This window comes from Equus quagga, chromosome 8, assembly GCF_021613505.1.
Source record: "Equus quagga isolate Etosha38 chromosome 8, UCLA_HA_Equagga_1.0, whole genome shotgun sequence".
Classification (NCBI taxonomy): Eukaryota; Metazoa; Chordata; class Mammalia; order Perissodactyla; family Equidae; genus Equus; species Equus quagga.
The window spans coordinates 89230981-89250462 of record NC_060274.1 but is presented as its reverse complement, the minus strand read 5'-3'; the positions used below and the strand labels follow the sequence as shown (position 1 = coordinate 89250462).

At 41.6% G+C, this 19482-nt stretch overlaps 1 protein-coding gene across 1 annotated transcript in view; it reads right to left on the bottom strand.

The window, feature by feature from the left end:
• The window catches only part of NPSR1 (neuropeptide S receptor 1), a 149532-nt gene extending 132617 nt beyond the window's left edge, over positions 1-16915 (bottom strand). Inside the window, exon 1 of the mRNA XM_046670608.1 lies at positions 16769-16915. Coding sequence (XP_046526564.1) covers positions 16769-16915 — 147 coding nt within the window. The remainder of the gene's footprint in view (positions 1-16768) is intronic.
• Positions 16916-19482: the final 2567 nt, after the last annotated feature.

Genomic DNA, 19482 nt, shown 5'->3' with positions numbered 1-19482 from the left:
AAGATTGGAAAAATGGATTTTCACAGGTTGCATGCCTAACCAGAAATCACTATCAATCTCAACTGGGGGTTGGAGTGGGAAAACAGTTATATGGGGAGCTATACAAGAGAGGGGGAAAAGAAATGAAATGGGAGAATCATCGCATTGCCCCCAGCAAATTCCTGAATTCTGCTGTGGCTCTGGAAATGTGTAACCTTAATTATGTAAAGATCACATCCCTCTCCCACCCACATAGTTCATTACTACAGAGACATTGGCAGCTCCCAGACCCTTCCGCATGTGATCCTCAGGGGCCAGTACTTGTCTGGACCCTGCTCTCCCTCCATTGGCACACTTTCAGAGCCTCCTTTAAGGTTTCACTGCAGAGGAAATTGATCCTTTCATTTGTTCTCATGGAAATACAATGTGCAAAATCTATTTGAGAGGCTGCATGGTGCATTTTACATGATTATCATTACATGTTTCTGATAATAAAAGTAATATGTGCTCACCATCAAAAATTTAGTAAGATAAAAAAAAAGTACAAAGATAAAAACTTACCATCCAAAGAGAATTTCTCACTTTCCCATTTTGTTATATTCTTTTCCATATTTTCTGCTTGAATATCTATTTAGCTTATAAAACTTGGACTATATTTACATTACATACTATATTTACATTTTATTGTGCTTTAGAAGAACCTTTGATATTGAACACAGAGCAGTGGTTGTTTTAGGTTGATAATATTCCTTAATACTCCATCCTATGGTTATGTAACAATTTTACTCTTCTATTCTCAGATACGTACTGAATAAAACAGCTTAAATCTAAGATTGTGTCTGAAGTTTCTTTGACCCTTTCTTTAGAATTCTTATGGTTCAATCCTGCAAGCAGAATTACTAAGTCAAAGTGCAAATACATTGTTTAGGCTTGCTGTATATTACCAAAATTCTCTCAGGAAAAGTTGGGTTTGTTGTCCTGATTTACTTCCCCACCAACAGTTTTATAGAACTGTCACATGCTTTATGTAACATTTTTCTTTAATATTACCCAATCTGATATCTCATATTATATTTTATTGTTGTTTGTATTGTTCAGACCACTAGAAAATATTTTTATATGTTCTTTTAACTCTACACTGTATCTAAAATTCTTTTTATTTTCTTTGCTCATCTTCCCTATTAGAAATATCTTCTTTTCTTCTAAAGGCTCTGGTCTTTATGTATTAAGGACTTTAATCACGTTATACTTGTCACATAATTATTATATATATTATTGACTATAATATTATACATATTTATTTTTATTGCAAATAATTTTCTCAGTTGTTTCCCTTTAAATTTTTATTTTTAGGCTCAGAAAGTCCTTGCTCATCCCAAAATCAGTCTGATAATTATACTTTTTTTCTAGTTATTTTTAAAAAACTGAGTTCCAAATCCAACTGAAATTGGTCTTATATCTTTACATGGGATAAGAATCATCATACATCCACCCTTTTTGTTGCCACAGGGGAGGAAGACATTTCCTCTACCTGCGCTGGGTTGTTCTGGCCGGAGAATGAATTAAATTGACATGAGACAGAATAACAGGAGAAAATGAAACAAAGCTTTATAACAAGTATACATGGAAGAGGCTCAGGCAGACTGAGCAACTCAGCCAACTGGTTGAGGCTACCTGTTTAACGTATCTTCAGCTACAGAGTAGGAGGACATTTGGGGTAGTGATTTGGGGCTTCAAAGGGAAAGAAGGCAACCCACATGGAAATGGAAAAGCAAGTGTTTGGTAAATAGAACTTTGATAAGAGTGGGCTTAGCAAGGATCCTCCCAGTTTACTGAACCCAAAGTTATCTATGGTGATGGCCTGTCCTGGAGACAGGCCTTTATTTTAAATTTGTTTTAGGCAGTTGGGGGGAAAGGTCGAATGTTCTTGCTGAGTCTGAGCCTTTATTGTCTTCAGCTTGAAATAATCTGCATACCCTAGTGGCGCATCTTGGGGAGGCCTGCCCTGCACCCCATCATTGCCAAAACAATCATCCTTTCTTACAAATTTTTATAGCTTCTTTGTAGTATTAAGTTCATATATGTACTAGGATTTTATTTTCAGGGCTAACTATTTGTTATTATTGGTCTGTTAATTATTGTACTAATTATAAAATGTTTTGCTTAATGCAGATTTATCTTTATTAATAACCAATAGGGAAAAAAAATCCCTCTTCCTCATTAGCCTTTATATTTAAATCTCTTAGCTTTTCTCGCCTGTTTTTTTTTTCAATGACTTTTTGAATGATTTTGTCAAATTAATACAGTCACATTGAAATTTTGACTAAAATTGTTTTAAACATTATAAGATAACTTGGGAAGAATTGATATCTGATGCAGGCTTGGTGAGCCAAGGAGTTGAAAGAAAGATTTCTTGGACTCTCAAGGTCTGGCATTAGTGCTCTTTTATTCAGAGAATAGTATGAAATAGCATGGGGACAGAACCCATGGGCAGTAAGAGCTGCAGGCATGGGGACAGGACCCATGGGCAGTAAGAGCTGCAGGCATGGGGACAGGACCCATGGGGAATAAGAGCTGCAAGCATGGGGACAGGACCCATGGGGAGTGAGAGCTGCAAACATGGGTTGAGGGTAGGGCTAAATTTAAGGCATAGGTATGTGAGTTATCTCTTTACAAGACAAAGGAAAGAATATGTAAAAAAAAAAGTCATTAAAATGGTATCACTGCAGGTGGGGTCTGGTTATTGGGTAGTCCTACAACTTTAGATAAGAATCACATTGGATTAAGTAAATGGCTGAAGCCACCACCTTAAATACCATCTTCAGCTAAAGACAAAGGAGGATGTTGGTGGTGGTGGGGGGTGGGGGGGGGGGGGAGTCAGTTACATGAGGTTACCAGACAAGCACAGTAAACACGAGCAAGATTATTATGCAGACTTAAGTCCTTGCCTTCCCCATTAAGAGTTTCTAGAGATAAGGTCATCCCCCCTTGCTCCTGGTACAGAGAGGAAGACACCCCTACAGATGGAAACTTCCTTCACGAATGCAAATGTCTCTCATCAAAGGGCAAGCAAATTCCACCCTTCAGAGTTTCCTTCCTGCCTGCAGCTTTCAAAAGTAACCAGTCCAAAATAATCCTCATCAATATCTTCACAAAATTAAATCTTCCTGTCCTGGAGCACCACATGTTTTTTCATTTATTCAAATATTTTATATATTTCACTCATGCTTAGCATTGAGAATTAATGCTATCTTACTTTGACTAGTGTTTTCTAGTTTCTAAAGTACCCTCATATTTTCATGATCCTCCCAACAAGCTGCCCAGGAGATCTGACTCAGAAACCTAGAGACCACTGTTCTTGTCCTGACTCTGCTATTTACTGGCTGTGCGACCTTAGGAAGATCACTATCTCTCTGGGCTTCATCTGCCTAAAGATGTGGTTCTGTTAGGTTATTCTGCAGGTTCCTCAGGGAGAGAACATGACATGGCAGAGCGTTTTCTGAGCTTTCAGGGACCATTCTCCATGGAGCATCATTAGAGGTACCGAAGTAATGTCTGCAGTCAAACAAATTTGGGAAACGCAGGTTAGGCAGAACTAAACAGGTTTCTTTTCTGTAAGACTTCTCAGAGACTTAAATAGGCTAATACATCCTCTAAGCATATGACGATATATAATGTGTGCTGTTTCCCAAACCTTTTTGGCCATAGTCCCCTTTTATCTGCTCAGCAACTCTCTTAATTAGAGTTCTGTGGAATATCCTTTGGGAAGTTCTGATAGGATGGAAACATCATGTGCTTTGGTACCAGATCTGGGTTCTAATCTTTGGACTATTAACTACTGTGTGAATTTATCTTCTCTGAGCCTCACTTTGCTGCTCTGTAAATCAGCATAATAATGCCTGTTTTAGAGTTAGAGGAGTTACTGTTAGGATTGCCAATATCCCCTGCCTTTCTCAGAGGGAAGATTATATTTCTCTGTTCCATTGAGACCAGATCTGACCACGAGCCTACTTTGGCCAGTGAATTGTGAGCAGAAGTGATATGTGTCATTTCTGGGCAGCAGCTATAAAAGTCAGTGCGGGGTTCACTATTCTGTTTGTCTGTCTGTCTTCTGAGTCTTATATTATGGAAGCCTGTGTTGAGATAGAGTTTCCATCAGCCTGGGTCCCTGAGTGACTACAATAAACAGAGGCCCCTTGTTAACCAATAATGAGCATGTGGCAACAGCAGGATATAAACATCATGGTTTTAACTCTCTGATGATATCTGCTTTTTTGTTGCCACAGCATAATCTAGCTTAACCTGCATAATGAAGGAATAAATAAAACAATCAATGGAAAAGACTAAGTGCTTGGCAGAAATAGCATTCAATAAATTATTCTAAGTTTTATTTTTGGCTAATAGTTTCTGTATTCTTGCATACCTTTTGAATTTATCCCAACCTAGGCAAAAAAAAAAAAAAAAAAAAAAAAAAGACCCTCAAAAGGAACTAAATGGATTGGAAAGGGAATCAAATTTATTCTTAATCAAAAGAATATTTTCTATTTGCATAGATTGCTATGTGATGCCAAGGGCAATAGTCCACAATACTAGATGAAAGAAAGGAAACTTGCATTTGGGCACTAACAATATTCCCTTTCCTTTTTTTATTAAATTATGAGTTGTGAATAATGGTCCTTGACTTCTGTTCAATATGCGAGTGGAATTCTGAGTGCTGTGAGAGCTCTCTGGTCCCATGCAGAGCCTGGAATACAGCAGGCCTGGGTGAGTCATGGCTCCAGCCCGGCAGAGGAGCAACACAAAGAGACTTGAGGAGAGGGAAGAAGAAGGAAAGGGCACCTTCTTCCCTGTTGCTGTTGCTTCTTCAAGATACTCCAACAATCCTCTAGACCCAGGATGACCTTCCTTGCAGTCTCAGGCCCCAGGAGCTCAGGAGAGTAGGGGTTTATTTACATTAAGCAAAGTCCTCTTTAAAATGCAAATAGCCATAGATGGTTAAGGGAGCTGCGGGGAGAGACACCTGAGGGAAGGAATTCATTTACTCAGAACTGCTTTTATGTTAAGACTTGCAACACTGCTCCTTGAGGAAAAGAATTTTGAGATGAAAGGAGAACTAGGGAAAAGAGGTGGGAGAAAAAAATTTTTTAAAGCAGAGAGTGCAAAGTCCATGTTGAATGCCCTGATAGGGAGGAGAGCAGACAGAGGAGGCTGGGAAGGGAAAGGAGTGGCTTGTGAGAGGCCAGGAAAGCTTAATCTGGGTTCTTGTGAATCCTGTCAAGGTTCTGCTTGCTTCTTATTCCTCTCCAATTACCTACTGTTATCTGCAGAAGTCTCTTTCCTTCCAAAAATGGAACTCAAAAAGGGGGAGTCCCAGGAAGTTTCTGCTTTATTTAACTTTGGCAATAGGGGAATGTTCTGGGTGGCTGGAGAGCGTGGGAGGATGAAGTGACTGGGTAGGTGGAGAGTCTAAGAGGCTGGTCTTTAAGGGCAAGGGCATCAGTCCTCCTTCACCGTCCACTCCTCTGGGGCTGGGTGTGGGGGGTGGTCCTCACAGGTAATTAGCGAGTATAACTCCTCCACCACTACCTGCCTCCTTCTCTCCCCAAAAGGTAACAGTTGTATCCTCCCCGACTTCACCATCCTGCAGAGAAGCCATCTCAGTTCTGCTCCCTCAGCAGAGCTGCCTGGGGCCAGAGAGCCCTGTGATGTGGTCAGGGTGGCATGATATAGAACTGGCTTCAGGGTCCAGAGTCCACGTCAGAAAAGGATGTGATTCTATACGCTATGAGGGGAGAATAAAAAGTCCTCCTATTGAGCAGTCTCAAAAAAATGAGCTGATGTTTTGGGTAGTTTTTGAGCTAATGTTTTTAAAGTGCTTTTAGTATTTTTTCCATAAAATTACACATGAATAGCGTTGTCATTATCTGGAAAGTAAAGAATCATTCTGAAAAATTTAAGGCCTTTTTCTTTGGGAAGAGTGAGATACTTGTTGGTTACTCAGAAAAATACAGTCCAGTCTGAATCAATGTTCATAAAAGTCTATTCAATCTGTTTCTAATCTAGATAATAATAGGAAGAGAAATAGGAGCAGAGCTAGCCCTGAACTGCCCAAAATGTGGAATAAATGGAATGCCTATTTGACTGTCTGTGGTCCTTTCACTGAACAAAATAGGGGTTCTCTGCCCAATGCTCGTAAACAAGCCAATTAATTATGGCATCAGCCTTTGGGGGAGAAATGTGCTTTATTCTTCGAGATCCACCTGCAGGGAGACGGGGGGGGGGGGGGGGGGGGGCGTGTGCCCTCAGATCTGTCTCCCCAATTCAGGATTTGGGGGAAATTTAAGAGGTTAAGGAGAACAGGCTGGCACCCAGAAACGCTAGCGAGACAGTTCTTGATTGGTGGGCTTCAAGCATTTATGTTAAGGTTTTAAACATTTACAATGGCGTTCTAGACATTTACGATGGGGTTCCAAACACTTGTGATGAGGTGGGAAATGAATTTTAACACCGGATTTTCCTGAATGAGGGATCCTATGCTTCTGATAAGAGTCCAACTTTCAAGTTCTAGTCATGTCCCCGTCCTTGGGTTCTGTGAGGAGGATCATTGGTCCTGAGGTCCTTTCAGGTCCTGATTTCTTCTTTCATGCATGCTCTGGCTTCACAACTTTGCAGATTTCCTGAAAGGCAATTCTTAATCACTCTGTTGATAAGAGATGTCAGTTCAAAACTTTTGTTATTTTTTTAATTGGGATTTTTTTTCCTGCTTATTGAGCTTTGAAAATTTTTGATACGTTCTAAATAAAAATTACTTATTAAATATGTAAAATATAGATATTTTCTTCTACTATGTAATTAGCCTTTTTAATCTCTTACTAGCATCTTTCAAGTTATAGAAACTCAATTTAATGAAGTCCAATTTATCAAATTTTTCCTTTATGGATATGCCTTTAATGTCGTATGTGAGAAATCTTTGCCTAATCCAAGGTCACAGAGCTTTTCTCCTATATTTTCTTTTAGATGTTTTGTTTGAGGTTTTATACTTAGGGGTATGATCCATTTGGGGGTAATTTTTATAGTGTGTAAGATTTTGGCAGGAGTTCACTTTTTACATACGGTTATCCTTTTGTTCCAGCACCATTTGTGCTTTTCTCCGTTGGATTGCCTTTTTACCTTTGTCAAAAATTAATTGGCTATATATGTGTGGGTCTATTTCTGCACTCTCTACTCTGTTCCATTTCTGGATGTCTATCTTTTCCTCAGAACCACATGTAGCTTTACAGTAGGTCTGTAAACCAGCTAGTGTGAGTTCTCCAACTTTATTCTTTTTCAGAATTATTGTGGCTATTCAACTTCCTTTGCCTTTCCATGTATATTTTAGAATCAGCTTATCAATTTTAACCCCCATATCGTCTTTCTTCTCTGCCTCTGCCAACCTTTTCTGATTGCCCAAGGACCTGCATGTGATCCGACATGACGTCCCATTGCTTCTTCCTTTCAGCCCCCAGACAATCCTTGTCAGACTGAGCACCCATACCTCTCACTGGGTCATCATAACGGACTCTCTGTTCCCAGTGACCCTTCCCTCCAATCCGTCCAACACTCTGCAGCCTGATTAATCTCTCTAAAGTCACAGATTTCACTGTCAACATTTTTGCTAATAAAATTTCAAAGATTTCTTTTTGCCTATAAGGAAAAAAAATACATATTGTTAAGTCTAATGGTCCATTGGGTCTTTTTGCCTCTCTAACTCATCCACCTAAATCCAGAGCTTCAATCTACTTGTGTTCTATGCAGCTCCATTTGATTTTTTATGCAGAAATCCTTCTTTTCAATTTATTTATACCGCCCCTGCCCAGCCCCCTCCTTTTCTTCCCTTATCTAAGTGCCTACATCCTCTTCTCTTATACTTATATCATAATTATTGACTATATGTCTGTTTTCTCAATTAGGCAGAGCTGCCTGAGGGCAAGTACCTGTTTTGTCCATCTCTGAACCCCCAGTGCCTAAGGTACCACTCAGTCAAGCCAATCTGCAATTCTCAACTTGGTAGGGTGAAGGGGTATACAACATATGGGGAGGGAAAGAACATAGTTTAAAAGATTGTATTCTACATTATTATACTTTGATTTATTTTTAGACATGATATTTAATTTATTTTAAAATTTAAATTAAATTGAGTGAGACATATTTATGTTTATCTATAGGTGTTAAGAATTTACAAGGCTGAAGTCATTTTAGTAATATTTGTTGAATTAAAACATTAGTTTACCAGCCCCTTAGGATAGTGATAAATCCTCTTTGGCTCCCTTGTACCCAGTACAGGATCTTACCCAAAGAAAGCAGCTGTAGTCTCACTGTTCACAAGACAGATACATTTTCTGCTTGAAGTGTCCAGAGGCAGCAGACAGGAATCATGTGTGACTGACTGAGATTCTAGTAGATGAGGCTGGATCCATACACCCTATTGGAGCAGCTCCTATTGGCTACAGATGTTGCCCTCTGCCCACTGTACCTTGCAGAGGAGCTCTGTGGCTGAGCTTCTATAATCAGGCAGGAGAACACATAAATGGAGAACAGGCATGCGAATGTTAACATGTGCCTTTCCCAATACCTGCCTGCTGTCTCGAGCTCAGAGGTCAACGGTCTCCAGGTGTGGAACCAGTGCTGGCAGCTTGTGAAGGACAACAGACAGACCTTGGTGGTGTTCGCTTCAAGTCTAAAGTTCTGTCTCCACACCACCCCCCACCAATATGGCCTGCTGTGGCACCAGGACTCCTCCAAATCATAGCACTTTTAAAATTCAAACCCAATGGCTTGTAGAATAGAGACTCCACTCTAACTGTTCACGTGAATTTATTGAGACCTTAGGAATAAACTTGTTATGTAGTTTGTTTCTTGATGTGCTGTTTCATTCAACAAAATACTTATTGGCCATTTATCTGCTATATGTCAGACACTATACTAGTGGTAGTGAAATCTAGAGGTGCCCCTAAATGACTGATATCTGGGGTGTGTGTGTGTACGTGTGTATCTGTGTATGTATGTGTCTGTGTTCATGTGCACACTGCACATGTCTGTGTACATTTGTGTCTCTGTGTGTCTGTGTGTCCGTGTTCATGTCTGTGTGTGTGTGTGTCTGTGTTTGTGTGTGTAGGTGGACATACATGTCAAGAGATGAGTCATGTTGCACAGAGATTTGATGTGCTTTGAGAGCACAAGGAGTGCGATGGTGCTGGACTATTACACGAATCTGAAGCCTTCACAGAAAAGGGGGCAATCAAGCTTAGGTGTGACATCAGAAGGAAAAGGTGTGAGAAAGGCATTTCTGCCAAAGGTAAACAGAACCTCATTTCCTTAGAATGTGGTGAGACATTCAGCCCAGCGTGGTCCAGGATGTGAGGAGAGGAGCAGGGAGCGCGGTCAGGTCAGACTGTGACAGGCAGCGAGGCTGAAGACTTTGGGTTTTATCATGCAGACGGTGAAGATCAAACCAAGCTTTAGAGCAGTACACTGTGTTCCCCACACTGGGGGCATTCAGTTAAGCTACATTTCTCACTCCCATCAGCTAATTAATTCTTGCCAATGGAATCAGAGTCAAAGTCATGTGTCATTTTAAGCCAAAGTAGATAAGAGAAGGTTTGTCATCTCCCTTGGAAACCACTTGTTCTAGAATGCAGAGTTACAAGTTGACCTGCCTAAAACTGGGACAGGAGAGAAAAATACTTTCACTGTGTTAAACCACTGAGATTCAGGGTTTAGTTTTATTGTTGCAGACCCTAACCTATCCTGACTAAAATCTTTCTTTTTTTCTAGTTTTCTTTCTTATTTCATTTTTTAGGCAGTTCCTACCTTTAACTTCTCTCAGACTTAATGTTCACATATTTTAACCCTCCTAGAGCTGATGGAAGATCAAATGAAATACTGTGAAATCATGTTGTTAATTGTAAAGCGCTAACAAGTATAGGCATTTTAGGCAGCCATCAATATTGCCTGAGGGAAAAAAAAAACACCCTGATTACTCCTTAATGACTTCTTCGTGACCTTGACCTTGAGTGGTTTTGCCATCTTGTTGTATAGAAAATCTTCTTTGCCACAGTAGAAGCCCATCCTTCCTTTCTCTGGATGGGACATCATTTCCCAGCTCTGTCAATAGCCCTTCTTGTAATGGGTCATTAAGCTTGCATAGATAAAAATTAGACATCATGTCAGGATGATCTAAGAAATGGAATCTTCTCTAGATATCTTGTTCTACATTTTTCATGGTCTAATGGAAAGAAACAGCTCAATTCACCACCACTGTTTAGGGACCTAACGCGTGTTAAAGTTGTCCTGAAGAGCTTCATCCACAGTGATCTCTCCCAGAATCTTTAGAAGCTTCTTCCATATAGAGACTGTGGGCTCCTCATCTCTCAGTAAATAGCTTTTGAAATGAGTGAAACAACCAATTCCTGGGGATATAATAATTAACATTTATTGAACACTGTAGTCTAGGCCACTCTCCATTCTTAACGGCTTCACAGGCATCCAGTTACTTAGCTCGTTACAGCAACCCTCTGAAGCACATTCAATGATTAGCATTGTTTAAAGAAAAAGAGAGACAACAGGGCCAAAATAGGGGTTAAGCTCACATCACCAAACCAAGATTTAATACCTAACTTAATTACAGTTTCAACCTCTCCCGGGAGTGGAATCTCAAGCCAGTCAACCTGGAGTTATCTGGTCCACACTAGTGAGGCATGCTGCCTGATAGATCCCTGCCATCCTCTAAAGGAAAGTGACCTCGCCACAAACAGTCCACTCTGCTAGTAACTTCCTTGTCTCTCCCCTGTTGTCCTACAAGGTCTCTCAGAGCTCCTTTCTCTTTGCTAGATGGGATGCTGCCCGATTCATGAGTCATTGAATAAAGCCAATAGGATCTATAAAACTTAGTTGAATTTTGTTTTTCTTACAGCCTCATTTGTCAGATGAAGAAACTAAGGCACAGGCAGAAGTGAACTGCCTAAAGTCACACGACTAGATACTGGTGGCGCTGGGACCTGACACCAGCAGTCTGGCTTTAGAGCTGGTCCGTCCCTAAAATGATGGGGAAGGCTTCAGAGCCTCAGTTTACCTGAGGATGACTAGGCTACTTCTTCTGCAATCAGGTGGACTGAGAAGTCTAGAGAGAAGCTAAGTTCAGTTACAGAAAAGTAAAGTTACATTTTCTTGTCCACTTGAGTACATGGATCGAAACATTCTTACCCACTACATCAACAGGAAATTATTTCAAAGATGACAGGATGACATTTTGAAGCATTAATGGATGCGTTCCTTCCTAGTTCCTTGACAAAATCTCCCCCAGCTCAGGCAGTCAGAGAGCTTTACTCCAACTGCCCTCAGGGTGTAATTTTTATTCTATCAATACAGACAGTGAAACAAGTCAGCGTCCGGCTTTCAAAATACCTTCGTGGAGGATTTCATAAATAGCTCGACGAGAAATTATTTTCTACCTTGCAAGAGGATGTGTCTTTTGAGTATTCAGAGCTGAGAGCTTGGAATAATAAGTTTGGAAGAAAGCAGTGGAGTCAGTTTCCCCATGACAGAGAAAGAAGACGGGAGTGTTAGAGGATACAACAGTGGTACAGAATGGGAGGAAATTTAGACACAGATGAGAAAACATTGTATCGCCCCCTCCAAAGGTTAGCACAACAAGAGAGAGGAAGAAACAACGCCCACTCAGTTTGGGAGCACAGGAGTAGAAGGGTGCTGAGGTCCACTTACTGTATAAGACCCAGGGAATGCAGCCCTTAGGGATTTTCCCAGCCGTCATGAGGAGGAGTTGTACAGTTCTTATGGCCACATGGGCAAAGAGAGGACCACAGACAACACCACGTGTTTTCTATAGCCCAGAGTTGGGAGGGAAGCACCCAAACTTTTCATTCCAGTAAGGACACAGAAATTTAGCCAGGATTGAGAGAGGGAGAGAGGGAGATGTGAGCACTTGTGTACTTGAAGGAAATGTGACACAGGGATCCTACAGCAGAAAACAGTGAGGGCCTGCCTTGGGCCAGATGGGGATCTGGCCAAGGGTCTGGAACCAGGATGACCACTTCTGAAGGCAAAACAGGACTCTTCTGATGTCTACTTGCCCATATTCCTCCCTAGGTCAGCTCCCCTCCCTCACTCCCACCAGACACACGTAAACACACTCTAGAAGCACCATCCCTAGAGCTTAGATGCCTTCCCTGAGTCAGAAAATAGGAAAGCCCTTCTTTGGCTGAAAACTCTGCAATGACTGAGTTTATCTGAACGAACTAGGATTGTGTTTCCTGCCATCAGATGTATTAGTAATGCAAAGAGAAATTTAGTTGAAGTTTTCCTTTTTCACACACTAGAGTACATTGCTTGGGAATGGCATGACGCCGTTGTGGAGCCAACCAGTGACATTTGTGCCTTTCTCAGTGATGTGGAGTGAAATTGGACATGGTAGAGCTTCCCCAGGGTAGGAGATTGGAAAGTGGAGTGCTAAGTCTGGGCAGTAGAAACAGGCAGTAAATAGCAGATCTTTAATAATGATTTCACTGAGCAAAACTAGTAGTAATTTCCTATGAACAGCTGCAGAATTCAACTGTAGAAACTCAAAATGAACACATTGAGTAAAACTAATTAGAAAAGGACAAAAAAATGCATGATGTAAATGCAGGACCTCCTGTTATGACTTGCAGGAGATACATTGGAAGGTCAGAGACCCAGGGCTCCTGGATTGCAGAAAGGGCATAACTGATCTTGTTCTGCGGTCCAAGGCAGGAAAGGAGACAAGAAGTCCCAAAGGGGTATTATAGGACAAGAGGAGGGTTCAAGGAAGCAGACAAGTTTGCAGAGAGGAGTTGAAATGACAGTCACTGGAGGTGAAAATGATAGTACTTAGTAAGTAGGATGAGTTCTTAGAAACAAATTGTCAACCTAAATATAATGAAAACAAGCAGGGTATACCTAAACTTCTTAAACTGAGCTCTTGCTAAAGCCCAATGTGAGATAATTGGGACATGAGTTGAACTGGAATTTGCTATTGTTATCTTAATGGAGGATGGGTGTGTCAAGAAAATTAACAGTAAGACAGCTTGCAGGAGTGTGTGCAAACCAAGGGAAGCAACTGTGTCCAATCACCCCCAAGCACTTAGAAGCAACCATTTACCTGTAAAGAATAATTAGGCTAATTGCATATCATTTGTAACTACCCAGTGAAGGAGATTCAATAAAAGATCGTCATTAGGTAATATTTGGCAGTCTTGGTTCATGTTTCTCCCCTCACCTGAGAGTAATAGAACTGAGTTCATTTGCATTATTTTATAATTTAGGCAATTTACTAATTCAGACAGATTTCCCTCCCAGTTACTTTGAATTAATTTTCTCATCATTAAGAATCAGAGATTTAGGAAACATTGCTAGAGAATTCACCCACGAAATTAAGGGCTATTATGAAGAATTTCATCTTTGTCTTCCACTTGGACAGGTTTATATTCAGGTCCCCTATCCGCTTGCTGATGAACTAGGTCCCAGCCTCCTTGAAAACTTCTGGTAGATTCTTGAAGCCCATATAGTGCTGGGGGCCGGGACTTGAGGAGGTGAACTGGATGGACCTTGAAAGTCTGAGAAATTGGAAACCATGTAGGAAACCAGGGCATGAGCTGAGAATCTTGAACCCAGGACCACAAAGGGTTAGTCACATGTAGCCCGTGATGGAGGAAGGGGTGGTGCACTCACCTCCAACCTTCCTGGTGATATCCAAGGACATCCTTAGGATGCACAGTAGGTTAGAGCAGTGGGAAGCAAGGGCAAGAATTTAGGAGTAGAGGTGAGAAGGAGGAAAAGGCTCTAAGCCCGTAAAGAAAGGGCTAGTAAGATCTAGTCAGGGATGTCTTGCCTCCCGCCAAGAAAGCTTTGGGGTTCCAAGGAGAACTAGAGTGCTGGGTAGGAAACCAGGTTAGAAGCCCAGGCATGTAGACTGAGCAAGACAGCTGAGACTAGGTAAGGTTGTAACATGGTGGGAACGGGTTCCTTAGGGCTACACCAGGTACTTGTTACCAGTCTTTGGTGCCAAAACTAATTCCATACCCCACTCACTGGAATCTGTAACTTACCTTGGTCATGTGGGCTTAGAAATGGGATAAGGATGAGCAGAATGTGCCTGCAGAGAAGGATCTCTACAGCTGGTAGAAACCAGGCAGGGCAGAGGCAGACAGGTGGAGCCATGGTGAACAAGACCCCCACCTCTGTCACTGAGAAAGCAAGCTTTCTGTTGCCCAGCCGCATAAAACATAGGCAGGTGACAGAAAACAGAACACTGCACTTCATTTATGCAGTAAATATTTATTGAGTATGCCTAGCATGGTGCTGGTTTCTGGAGAGAATATGAAACAAACGTTAGGTATTCCTTTCACTCAAGGAACTTAATGACTGTTACACATTTACCTGACACATATTGACATAGCAGTTGAGGACAGAGCTGGATTAAGTGGCAAGGAGAGAGGTACACTCCATGACACTACTGGGACTCAGAGGAGGGATGAGTCAAGGGGCATGATGGAGGAAGCAACCCAAGGGAGCCTTAAAGAATGGGTGAAATTTAGATGAAGATGGAAGGCAATTCCAGATGGAAAGATACATGATAGGTTGCAATAATTAAACGAAATACTTCACAGAAGTCCTTTAGAAAGGTTCCTGGCACCAAGAAAACCCACAGCAAATGAGATGTACGGCTATTGTGTTGTTATTATTTCTGCTACTTTTACTGCTGTTACCATTTTAACTTTTATGATATTTTTACTGCTTTTGGTAAAGTCATTGGAGATTAAAAGGACACATTTGTGAGATGGTCAAGAAGCAAAGCTCTGACTTTCTTCTTGAGAAGAATGTGGGGTAAAAGGATCACAGTGAACACGAGTTTTGCACCAGAACTATTTCTGTATCAACAGTGCATCAAAATGGCTTGGGCTCAAAGGGGACCATGAAAAAAAGTCACACTAGGACATTTAAGCTAGGGTCCCACAAACACCACCGCTGACTGCTGTGTAACTAAAAATCACTGTGTTGTAGTCAATGATTGCATCTCTCAAAAAAAGAAATGGAACATTCTAAGCTCCTGGCCAGACATAATTCCTCTCTTTCTGCTCCTTTCCTCCTCCAGTGGTCCCAGTTGTTTGACAGCAAGCATATCACTAGGGACGAGATAAAAATGATGTGATTTCTTTAGTGCCTAGAGCTGATATTGCCAGGACGGAGAGCAGACATTACTAGAGAGTGAGCCAGGATTTGTTTGTCCAAATATTCAAAACATCCCCTCAGGAGCTGTATTCAAAAAATGGCAAATGAGATTTTAGCTGAGAATGATTATTACCTGAGTCTCAGACCAACTGCCTTATCGCTGATTATTATCCCTTTTGCAATGGCCAGTCTGTCTTCATTCTGTTTGCTGTCCTGTTCTATAAATATCAAAGAGGCTACGGAGGCAGTGTCACTGAAAGGAGCCGTGTGCTTCCTGGGTGCACAAAGCCTGCTTCTCTGAGACAGAATCTCTGGGTCTGCAGGCTGACTTCATAGAGGGGGATTATTCAGTCAGCGGTAAACGGCAACGAACTCCAATTTCAGTTTCTATTTTCTATCGTGGAGTTGGGCAGCTGGGCTGTGCGTGCGCACGCATTAGGAGGTGGCTCTAAGGGACTGAGTCCCCTGCAGCCAGCCTAAGTAACTTGTCCGGGCTCTGCTTTGCTACGTTGTCTCTTGGTCCTTGAGCAGCGCTAGGCTGCCTCCCGGGACAGCTCCCTGCTGAAAGTTTTATTCCGAGTGTTCACAAAGAAGCAAAGCTCCAGTCGAGAGGTGGATATTACAGTATTTCTACCTTGGCGAGTAAAAATCAAATAATTTCAAGAACACTCAGAGGATTAAAAAAAAAAAGCTGCTAGAATTTTTCTTGAAGTATTTTCCCTATTGGTATAAGAGACCCGTTTGATCCTGACCTGGGAATTATTGCAATGACTGAATGCACCATCAGGCAGCGCGTGAAATAACCTGTTGCCCCAGCTGATGCAAGAAGCAAGAAACTGTTGTTTTCTAGATGCCGGTTTGTTCCTGACTATGATCTTGTTGCAGAAGATGGAACAGTATAAGCTTAATAAGGATCATTTCCTCAATGTTGCCGTTGGATACTTTGAAGGTGAAACTCACCAAACTCCAAGTTCCTCGTTTGTTCTACGCGGCAACTTGTTGTAAACGGTGGCACCGCCAACTACAGCCAAACAATCTATTTCTCACTGATATTCAGTGGAAGGCTCAACAAAGAAAGCGTGGTCTTTCCTTCCTTATTCAGTGCTGTGTCTCTCGTTGCACCAGGCACTGTCCTGGGGCATGTGGGCTTTTCACATCTCTGATATTCCTAGCAAAAAGTCACAGAAATAACCCCCACAAGAAACAGACATTTCAAGCACTACTCTAGGATTAATTAAAAGTGCTTTCACCTAAGGAAAGGGGGAAAATAAAAAAATCATCCACTCATAAACGCTACTCATTATTCACACATTTTCAGCAGCAGCAGAAAAGCTCCAGCAGTATTCATAATAAACTATAATATACGTCCTTGCATAGTATGAAAAACTCGTTGCTTTAGCTCATCATTTTTCTTTTACTCTTTTCAGTAAAGAGAAAAAACTACACCCATCCACATATATTGGCTAGAATTCTTTAACTGAGTCTCTTAAATTCACTTGTCTCATTATTTAAAATCAGTGTTCAGAGTGGAAGGCAGGAAACTTACCCTGAAGGAGTAGTAGAAGGAGCCCCATTCCTCTCCTTCCACCACTTCAGTGAAAGTCACTGTGCCGGTGCAAAGGACTGGGGAGGAATCCAGTGTCTGCGTGGTCCCGTTGGAATTGGGGCTGCCCTCTGTGAGGTTGGCTGGCATGGCTCAGGCGGAGTTGAGCCTGGCTGTCCCCGTGCCTGCAGCAGAGGAAGAGAGTCCAGCTCCCGCCTGAGAGCTGGGCAGCAGCTGCAGCTCAGCGCCTCCTCTGCCTCCCAAGGCTTCCGGCTGGAGCTTGGCTGAGCAGAGGCTCAGAGCCCTCCTGGAGCCCACCTCAATGAAGAGCTCTGCCTGACGACAGGGAGAATCCACGTGCTGCTCTCTCCTCAGCAGCTCCGATCCAGTAGCCAGCACAGCCTCATCACCAGCAGTCCCGCCCAGGGCGGGTGCCTCACCCTGAGAACAGGTGGGAACCCCCCCATAGCGACCCACATGGCTCCTTGGATAGGCCTCCCTGGTGAGTTGTGCTTTTCCTAACTTCCAGAGTGCACTCCACTTCTGCTCCAGCTTCGATAATACAGGAATTTGGACTACGCAGCAGGTCAATTAATTCAGATCATGTTTGCACTTCTGAAATCAAATCATAATTACACATTTGTTTCAGTTGAGGTTGGCTTTTGACTTAAAATCCTTACCCAGCCATTTACTTAGTAGCCTGCACGTTATTTCAGTAAATGTGAGCAAATAGCACACCGGTATTCACACCTGCATTTCTTCTCTAGGTTTTCACAGGGCAGCTCTCAGAAAACCTGGGGGGGCTGTATTAGTCAGTAAGCCACGACCCCTCATGATGTGACTGGGAGTGATGCCTGGTAAATACTCTTAGCACTTCGATGTTCTTTCATTGGATGTCCAAAATCACTCTGTGCCATAGCCAGGGAACGTATCCTTATGTCCTCATTTTCACTAGAAGAGACTGGCTCTCAGATGTGAAATGACTTGCCCAAGATCCCCCAGCTGGTAATGGAAATGAGTTGATAACTGACCTCTTCAGAAGTTCCCAGAGAGGGGTGCTTTCACTGTAGCATACACTGATGTGCGTGGAACCTCAAATGCCTATCGAGGAGTGAAGTTAACATGAGTAAGAGTAGCAGGCCAGGTGTAAAACAAAAGGACTAAGCTGCTTGTTTTGCAACCAAGCATAAATACTTGATGACTTAAATTGAAACGCTCTGTGAGCCAAATATGTGCAGCCACTACCTAATAACGCCTGGCATAAGAAGTAGCAGGTTTAGCGATGATCACAAAAGACTGGAGTGCCCGGGAAATTTCCTGGGAAAGATTTAGTATAATCCGTCCAGCCCAGGAAGAGTACAGTGTACTAGAGATGAGAAGATATTGTCTATAGGAAGGGATAGCAAATAGGAGTGAGCTTTCCAGAAAACTGGATGAGCTGTGGGCTCCTAGGGAAAAGGTCAAAACAGGATGACAACCCAATAGCAAAATGAGCAAAGAATATTCTGACTGACAAACAGATATGAAAAGATGCTCAATCACATTAAAAATTAAGGAAAAGCAACTTGAAGCAATGACAGAATTTTAATCTATTGGCATAATGAAAACTAGGGTGTGACAACCCCAAGTGTTGACAACAATGAGATGAAATGGGTATACTTTTTCTCTTCTGGTGAAAGAGTTAGATGACATGGTTACTTTGAAGAGCAATTTGGCAGTTTCCAGCAAAGCTGAAATTATGTAGCCTATAATGCATCCTTCCGTTTCTTGATGCTAGAAATTTTCCATCTCTTTATCTTGGTTTCTTATATACCTGGGTTATGTGTATTTAATTTAGGGAACTTCATTGCACTACACACATAAAATGTATGCACTTTTGGTAGGTATGTTTTACTTCAATAAAAACTCATAAAACAAAATCTCTGAGACATTCTGAGAAAGGGCAAAAGCTGGTTAAGTCATAGTGTGGGGAGGGTGGAGAGAGAGAAAATTGTAGATGCCATAAGCAGGGAATAGGTTAAGAGGGAACTTTCTGGTTGTGTTTTTTTTTTCCTCCACTCATGGTGCGGATGGATGGTTTCTTAACCTGTGGCTACTCAAGAGAAACATTTATGTACATGCTCAAGGAGACATGTGACAAGATGCCTTTGCAACATTGTTTAGAGACAAATCAGAAGCAACCTAAATATTCATGATGACAAAGTCAGTGAGAAGCTCCAAACTGGAAACTACCCACATGCCCATCAACAGTGGACGGATAAATAAATTTCCATGTAGTCACACAAGGAAATGCTATACATCAATGAGAATAAATAATCTTAGGAAATATAACATTATAGATGAAACTCACAAACATAATATTAAATGAAACAGTACATTTTTTATTTATAAAATGTATTACTATATATGTGTATATATACATACACATATGTATATGTAATGTAGATGTATATATATGTATATGTGTATGTGTATGCACATGGAATACAGTACAGCAGTTTAAAGGAATGTTTGCAGATGGAAAACTAACATGGTGTGATGGTTAATTTTATGTGTCAACTTCACTAAGGAGCCAGGTGCCTAGATATTTGGTCAAACATTATTCTTGATGTGTCTGAGGATGTTTCTGGATGAGATTAATTTTTGAAACAGGAGACTGAGTAAAGCAGATGGCCCTCCCTGATGTGGGTGGCTTTCATCCAATCAATTGAATAGAA